General features: G+C 45.8%; 1 protein-coding gene across 1 annotated transcript; it reads right to left on the bottom strand.

Annotated features, from left to right (window-relative positions):
• Positions 1-912: 912 nt before the first annotated feature.
• Positions 913-8,789, bottom strand: AHSA1 (activator of HSP90 ATPase activity 1). The gene is made up of 9 exons (XM_068541987.1): positions 8,567-8,789; positions 7,008-7,198; positions 5,230-5,312; positions 4,711-4,828; positions 3,518-3,606; positions 2,531-2,659; positions 1,969-2,070; positions 1,426-1,477; positions 913-1,308 (listed from the first exon to the last, which is right to left on the bottom strand). The coding sequence occupies exons 1-9, from the start codon at positions 8,644-8,646 to the stop codon at positions 1,136-1,138; spliced, it is 1,017 nt and encodes a 338-aa protein (XP_068398088.1). The 5' UTR covers positions 8,647-8,789; the 3' UTR covers positions 913-1,135.
• Positions 8,790-9,000: the final 211 nt, after the last annotated feature.

The following is a 9,000-nucleotide window of genomic DNA, read 5'->3' on the forward strand; positions in this document are numbered from 1 at the left end:
CCTGTGAAGGTACAGTTTACCTCTTCCTGCAACGTGGCAGTCTGGACCCCACTGGAACCCCTTCGCCAGTGCTCAGTAAACTTGCTTAATGGAACCAGGTATTTAAACATACTCTATATTCGTTTCTTCCTCTTTCTGGGAGTAACAACAGGCCTGGAATTTCCTATTCCAGGAAGGATGCCTAACATGCTAGAAATGCAGCTGCTTCTTTTCAGGGATGAACGCGACAACAAGGCAGTAGACAGTGGTTTGGACTTGAGCACTGGCTCTGCCGTTATGGTTCTTATTCCAAATTCCAACTCTGCTAAGTTATCTGTTGTAGGGTCTGGGATATGCGTTAAGAAATCCAAGGACTAGGTTCTTGTAAAACAGAAATGATGGTAGTATCTGTTTCATAGGGGCTAAATTATGGGGGCTAAATAAGCTACTGTAAGGGAACTGCTTAGTACACTGTCTGGTACATAGTAACCGCTCAACAGAAGCTCAGTGGACAGAAACCCAAAGCCCACAGTTCCCCTTGGTCACAGGGTGGGGAATCTCTTTCCACACCTCAAACCAGCACCTGGTTGGTCACCTCTTCTTGGAAGAGGATAAGAGGCCATGGAGAGTGGGAAGCCCAGGATGCCACCTGGACCAGCGATAAAGTTTCTTGGTACCGTTCACCCCAGGGAAACTCCACCCCACTGAGGGAAACTCAGTGAGGGGAAGAGACCCTTTTTGCCAGTCTGCACTATGAAAGGACATGAGCTCAGGAATGCTTGCTGGTGAGAGGTAGGCTCTTTTCAGGCCTCTTAATTATGTACACTTACACAGAACGGAGATAAAATCCCTCCGTTGTTTTTTTTTTTTGTTCAAAACCTTCAAGGGAACTCTTAATACCAGCCACCCCATCAACACAGGTTCCAGACATGCACGATTTTTAAATTATGTTTATTTAGCGTATGTACACATAAAAGAGAAATCACCCTCTGTTCCCACCCAGCAGAAAACATGCACAAACCCAAGGTATACATGAAGGGAAGGGGCCCCAGCCCCAAGTTAGTGGTTGGGATGGTGCAATCCTTTAAGTCACGAGCCCCAGTCAGGAGAGGGCTGGACTGAAGTGTTCGGCGGGCTGTACCCCCTGCTGCTGGTCCTAAAATAAGCGTGCGCCGTAGCCAAAGGTCTGTTTGATGCCCTCAAAGTAGTACCGCTGCCAGCCCTGCCGTGTCCTCTCCTCCTCAGGGGCAGGGATGCCTCGGCCTTCCATACACAGCTCAGTCTCTCCATTCTTGTCAATGAAGGTCAAGGTGATGGTGGCAAAGTGCCCTGGGGAAAGGCAAAGGGGAGGGAGGTTTCAGATCCAGGGTTTCCATGTGGGTCTGAGGCTAAGGGGAAAAGAAAAAGTTCTGGGGGCAATGGCAATAAATACACATGCTTACTTACCTTCTGGCCAAGATTTAAACCTCCACTTCATCACAATATGTTTCTCAGGGATCTAAAATAATCAAAGAGGTCAGCCTATACTACAGACTGCAACGTACCCAATCCTAGCAAGCATCACCCATCTGCCTCTCACACGGAGCCCATCATCTGCCGCTGTACTACTGATGAGGACAAAGTGGACCAGAGTTGGTAGCTTCGGCACTGACATCAGCCACAGCCTCTCCTCTTACTCCTAAGTTGGGTCCAGTCACCTGTGCCCACGTGAAATTTCAGTGCCGCAAACGGAAAGCCGCAAGCCACCAATGTATCTAACCTCTCTACCATGTTTGATTTTTCCAGGAAGAAGCAATTTTACCCCATTAAAGAAAAATTTATATGAAAGCAAGAGAATTCAATTGTAGCATTCTTTTGAAAAACATAATGAGGTTTTACTAACCAAAGAGATTACAGCCTTAAATTTTATCTACAGGGCTGAAAAAGAAAAGGGGGAAATGTCATTCTTCTGACCAGACAAAAGCTATATCCTGGCAAGCACGTACTCACCAGATCAGTGAATTCTCCAGAGACATTGCCATCTACCAGGTGAAACTTGCCACCTTTGTCTGCTTCTAACATTGCAGGAGCATGGGTATAGGCCTGAACAAGCTGCAGAGAATAAGGAGGTAAGAAGATGCATGGCTCTCAGTGGGACTCAGAAGAAACGCCAGCTGACACCTGCAGGCCTCAGCTCTCACTTCCAAAGACACTACTCTGCCCAAGAACCAGGTTTAGGCTCTTTTCTGTTCCACTAGAGACCAGGCTTCGACTCAAGTAACTCTTTCTGAACCTAGGATGCCATTACTTCGAATCCATTTACTTTTCTAACGAGAATGATTCCAGTGGTTCCCACTTACATGACCCAAAACTAGCATAAAGGAGAAAAAAGAAGACGCATCCACTTTGATGAGTGGGTTGAACAAAAGTGTTTTCCCTTTGCCTCTGAGCGTACAAGGAAAGCTTCACGGTTCCACTCAGCACTTCCTCCGCACAGTGCGGGGATGTGCCCACAACTCCAGTCACTCGGGACAGCAGATGCCAGGAGCTGGAAGGACAAGACTATACTTACCTCCTGGGTGGTAAAAACTCTATAGAGCTCCTCTGGTGACGTCAGGAAGGTTTCTCTAAGGGTGATCTTACAAGTGGGGATTTTGACACCAACAGGTCTTGCCTGGGTTTTTGAAGGAGCAGACTTAGCCTGTGGAAGTGGCAGTGAAATTGTCAGTTTAGAGTAATGGTGAAACCTCAATTAACAGGGCTTCAGGGATAGCCCTGCTATTCATTCTCACAAACTTTTTCACCTCCAAGGCTAATCATTCCAGGGAGTTAGAGGAAATTTATGTGCACGGGCATTTCAGTCAGAAGGGGAACTTTCCCAGAAAATCCTCAATGCCACTCTAGGTGAAAGAAGAGTGACACTCATTTAAAAGCCCATTGATGAAGGGCACACCAAATCATAAGGTATTTCTGAAGAGCCCCAAGTGATTCTCAAGCAGAATTTCTATGCTTAAATAGCTGGAAGCAGCACCCCCAGAATATCCTTCAGTGTGCTGACAAAAGGGCAACAGGGCTGAAAACCAAGTGCTGAACCCAAACCACACAAGTTCCATCTCCAGAAAAAATATTTGCTCACCCTGCAAATGGAGTGAAATCGATCAGTTTCCTGTTAGGTGAAGTTAGTGATCTAAGTAACCCCTGATACCTTGATGAAACCTTTAGTATCAAAGTATGAAATGTAGACATAACACTTAAGATGCATGTAGGTGAAGAGCACCCTGCGTTCATAACCTCCCCACTGGGGTTAAACGCAACAGTCGGACTCTGAAGTCCCTGATGGCTTCCATTTGCTCTAAGGGGTCTGTTATGAATGAATAAACACCAGGTTAAAGATGGGGAGACAGACAACTACACTCTGTGGACTCTCTACAAAGCACCAGCTCTGGCTCAGAGGTTAGGGTGGGAGAGAAAGAGCTGAGATAGAGACTTATGAAGGAGGCAGTGCCTTAACTCCCTTTCCAGACGGCCTCCCGCCCCAGCACATGGGGACACCGGTTACCTTGTGCTCCTCAGTTTTCAGTGCTGGCTGCCTGGCTGGGTCTACTGACTCTCCATTCATTGTAGGCAAGATCATACCCTGCGTGAACTCTGAAAAGATAAAATCCCAGCTCTTGGAAGTTATTTCTTAGTAGCTGAGACTCAGGGCTTCATTGTAGTTTGACAAACATGGCCATCTTAACTCAGATGGAGGTCACGACAAGGGAGGGAAGAGTAATCCACTTTAGCGTCTTTAACTTTGATCTATGCCAGACAGGTATCTGAGTGTATGCTACAGAACACAGTATGTTCACTGGGAATATTTTAAACCCCTGACTCAATTAGAAGCATCACGACTTGTTAAATGTACGTGAGGTCTACTGTGGCTGGCAGCCAATGAATGCAGTGGCACTTCCAAAGACTTCAAGAGCGTGTCAAGATACCCGCAGCTGCATATTTAGTCCCCTTTCTCCGCTCTGCCTTACCTCTGTAGGACAGCCACAACTAGTTATGGCATCAGAGCACTGGTTCCCACCAAAAAAGGTTTCCACCTCTATACTGGTTCCCTCTGATGATCATCATATGTACTCTGACGCCAAGATCAGAACACACTGGCAGAACTAGAATTCTAGGGGACAGCTGAGCTGACTACTATTCAAATAACCCTCTAAATGTCCCTGGAGAATGCGTATCAAAAACAGTGCAGGACTATGCTCACGTGGTGAGTCTGGGGCTGCCAAGTCTTTAGATCAGCAAGTCTAACAGAAATACAATCTCAACCTCAAATGTAATGTTAAATTTTCTAGCAGCCACACTAAAGCGTTACAACAAACAGGTGAAATTAATTTTAACAATATACTTAACCTAACATATCCTAACTACCATTTCAACATGTTATCAGTATCAAAAAATTATTGAGATATTTTACTTTTTTTTTAAATACTAAGTCTTCAAAATCCATTGTGTTTTTTGTACTCACAGCACATCTCAATTTGGACTAGCCACATTTCAAGTGCTCAACAGCCAACACATTAGACAACATATCTGTAGATCTTTCCCTTACTTAAAGTTTATAGACTGATTTTAAGATGAAATAAACCTCCTCCCCCCAAATTTTTATCCATTTGCCAAAGAAAGACCTGTCAAGCCCCTTAATTAGCATCTGACAGGTGGAAAACTATCTTCTCAAGGCACTCATAACTACTCAAGGGATACCTGTTTTAAGGGTGCTGATGTAAATCCCCATTGCTTCTCTTAGAAGTTTCACCCCTTCTTCCTTCATTAAGGCCACGAGATTCGTGTCAGGCTCATCCTTGGCAAGGCTCACACTAATCTGAGTGAAAGATCAGAAGTAGGTGGTAAATAACTTGAGAGGCACCCACATTGTGGAATGTCGGTGCTGAGCAATCAGATAACTGCTAACATTTCCAAAGGAAATGAGGGTTGAGGTTTTTGTACAATCCCCATGAGTGTTCCTTCTCGAGGTCTCTCTGCCAAGACAAAGGTGGCTAATGTTAGAACCCACACTACTCACTAAAGCAAAGTAATTAAATAAGCACAAGCTGCTCTGGGAGCTCCCGGTGGCACCAAAGACCTAGAAAATCATCTGCAGACTGGGGTTCTGAAGGCTGGGGCCAAGCCTGGCCTGCAATCTTGAATGACAGGTCATTTTTCTCATCTGAGAATAAGAGGATGTGGAAGACTCAGACAGATGAGGAAATAGAAAGCACAAACCTCCACTTCATCCACGCTATTTTCATCAGACAAATTGGGGATCTCCACATGGCCCTTGTACTGCACCCCAGACTTAGAGGTACCTGTCAAAAGTAATGCAATGTTATCAGTCTCCTTCTCTTCTCTCCTCCTCTTCTGCTCTGGAGTGCTAACTACTATTCTGCTTACACTTCTTTTGGACAACTGAACTGACCTTCTTTATTCTGAGAGAATGCCACGCCAGATGCAGCCACTGCCCCCCACCCTGAAATGTCTTTCCCCATCAGATTTCTTGAGGCTGTGCTATTACAGTGTGGGACCAAGAACTATGTGAATTTGGCACCAGCATGAACTCTGCTAAGGAGGACTTGGTTAATAGTCAATACAGACAGCTCTGCTAGAACGCTTGTTTTGAAAATAAATTTGTTCCAATACTATTGATATATTAAGGGATGATTTGATCATAACATGAATTTCATGTTTGCTTATATGTGATTTCATCCTTGAGAAACACTAGGTGAACCCGAAGAAACCCAAACCCAGCTGAATGGAGCTGTATAGGAATACGCGAAATACACATCTCAAACATCTGTCTGCCAGTGACTTCAGTTCACTGTGTGTGTTAGGAGCCACGCCACCCACTAGTGGTGTTATAATGCTCCTTCTGATTTCAGGTGACTCCCCTTCCACCACCTCACAATAACCCACATGCCTCAATGCTTCTGATGCCCACTTTCACAAGCAAACTTCAGGTCTTTGTCAAGGTAAAGCATCATATTTATCATGTTATTTATGTATTTCTTATGATTTAACATGTGTAAACTGTGCCATCAATTTTTACATTCCTAAATTTAAAAAAATATCACTGATGAAACTTTTGAGTATAGTGTCATGTCCCTAACCCCATCTTCCCTACAAGCCCTGTGGTTTTTGTTGTGAGTTCTGCATAGTGTGGTGATTTTTAGAAACACATGTGTCACGTTACAGCAGAACTAACTGTATTTCAAAGTTAACTCACAAAACACTTATTTATCTTTACTTCTCTAGGCCTCAGTTTCTCAATCTATAAAAAGGAGACTGGGCAAGATGATACCTAAGGTTTCTTCCAGACTGCTGTGCTTTAGTAGTTTAAAAAACAAAAAAAGACGATAAATACATTTCCCCTCTTTATTAACATTCAGTTGAGAAATGTTTATTGAAACAAAAATTTACTTCATGCTTCGCCCCATACATGTACCCTTTTAACTTTACTGTCTTTTAAAATTCAGCCTTCCAACAGTCAGGACAATCTAACCATGGGCCCAATTCTATGTTAATATCTTCACAAAAGGGACATTAAGCTAGAGAATAAAACTGACCCAAGTTATAATCACATGCAAGCTTCATTACCACAGCACTCTGAACTGTTAGGGTCACACTGGAGAGAGTTTAAAAAAATTAAAAAAAGAAAGAAAACCAAAAAACTCCCCCTCCCCACTTTAAAATCATCCAAGAGGCAGAAACAGCTAGTCTGAGAAATGTCACATTATATGTCCCAACACAGACCAGGTCCAAAGATTCAGCAGCCCAGCTGCTTCATCGGTGGGGACTTGTGAGACCCAGAGAGAGGAAACCCATTTGTAGTGTCCCACAGTGGCAGAAGAATTTCAGCATCCAATACTGTTTTCAACAGGACTCCAAAACAGCACTATCTCCCTTGAAAACAGTTCATAACCTCTCAAAAACTGTTCTCCCCGGCTCCTGAACAGGTCAATCAAAATGCGGTTAACCTCTGTCCTAAAACCCAAGCATAGACTTACCTGTCCAGTTTAGTTTGATGCTCCACTCATAAAAGAAGATAAGTTTGCCTTTGCGATTGTTAATAGATGCCTCTCCATCAAGCTTATTCACTTCTGTCACCTCGCACTTGCCTTCCTCATTTTGCACACGCACTGCCAGGAACAGTGTTTTCAGCTTATCTGTGGACCAGTTTGAAGCATCTCTCTCTGTCCTGCAAAACAGAAACAAAGCTATGGACCAGCAGCCAAGTGAAGGATACAACTGCTTGCTCTACGCAAGAGCATCCAAGGCTAAAGGAGGCTGGAAAAGAACACAAAACCCTCAGCCCCACTCCAGTATGTCCACAAACGTGTTACTCCTTATTGACAGTATGGGACTCCTAAAAGGAAGACCAGGAGTCCCATACTGTCAATAAGGTCAATTGCTGTAATAGAATGGTTTCAAACTAAATGGAAAATTCTGCTTTCCTTTCTCAGCATGATGGTGCTGGGGTCAGCATTAGACACTTTAACGTGGCGCCCCCGTCTGACCAAGTGGAAAACTGCACATCTTGCTGAAGTCAGGAGCACACAACGGGGCCACAGAATGCAGTATTGAGCTAAAAGGTCCAGTAACAAATAAACCAATCATCTTGATCTCATTAGCACAGTGTTTTGACCTGTCAAATTCAGGCTATGCTATAAAGGCTCTACACATTCTATGCCCTCTAAATGGCCATGAAAACAATGTAAGTACAGCACTTCAAAACAAACAAAAATTAAGTCAAACACTCTGTGTTAAGAGGAAAGGAGGCAGGCTGAGATATAGAGAAGAAAAACTGTCTACCTCCCCACTTTCTAACTAGTAGAGAAAACAACAGTAAAAAGAGCTGCAACAAAATAAAAATACAGTAAAGACAGTATGAACAAAGTTCACTGGACTCAAAAAATAAGACATTACTTGTAGAGGATTTCATGAAGGAGAGCAGGCTTTTAAGAGTGGTTGGGTTATAAACCATGATTGCCCGGCAACCAGGGGCAGTCCCTGGAGCTACAATACAACTAACTTAATAGTTCCGGGTGAGAGGCCACACGGCGCCTTCAGCATCACTGAGCTCTGGGCACCGGCAGAACACGTTCTAAACCTTAGCTTTCTGGAGTGAGGCAGCAGTCCCCTATGACTGACTTTGAATTCCACCCGTAAGCCGGAAAATAGGAATTCCAACCCTCCCGAGACTAACACTGCAGTCTCCCAACACAATCCACGGCGGTTTGGGTCTCACTGACTCCTGCGGCCACGAGTGGGAAGCATCTCCCCGCTCAGGCTGAATGCAGCAGCCAAGGGGTTCTGTTCTCATATCTGAAACCCCTCGTCTGGGGCGCAGCCCTCCATGTCGTCCCCCCGCTTCCCCCGCCAATGAAACGGAGACCGGAGGATGAAGGGACCTGGGACTACGGACCCCTGCAACAGGAAGGACCCACGCCCATCTCTGGGCAGGAAGGGCTGCCTCGGCCCCAGCTTTGTCCCGGCCGAGGTTCCAGGGACCCTGCAACCCTGGCCCGGCCGGAGCGCTCCCGCGGCCTGGCCCGCTGGCCCTCACCAATGCCAGTTGTTGACGTTAGTGGCATCCGCCCGCTCCTCCACGATCCAGCGTGGGTCGCCCTCACCCCACTTGGCCATCGGCTCTCCGGTCGCGCCGCCACCAGCTCCCGAGCAGCCACAGCCACAGCCTCAGGACCGCGCGGACCCAGCCGCCCGGCAGCCCCTGGAAACTACTAGAAGCGGCCGCAGAACCTCCTGGCTTGCTTTTCCCTCCACCTCCCCGCCCCCGCCCCCTCCCCGCCTTAACTTCCGGCTCCTCCTCCTTCCCACCAGGTGCTTCCGTTCCGCCTCGCCGGACCTTAACTTCTGTCTCTTCTAGGGATCCTTCAAACTCCTTCGGGTTATCGCCTAAAAGACACGAAATGCAACCGCTCACACGATCATTCCTCACCCGTGGAGACACAAAGGACACTTCTCATTGTTTCCCTGAAC

The sequence above is a fragment of the Eschrichtius robustus genome, chromosome 1 (assembly GCF_028021215.1).
Source record: "Eschrichtius robustus isolate mEscRob2 chromosome 1, mEscRob2.pri, whole genome shotgun sequence".
In the NCBI taxonomy this organism is placed as follows: Eukaryota; Metazoa; Chordata; class Mammalia; order Artiodactyla; family Eschrichtiidae; genus Eschrichtius; species Eschrichtius robustus.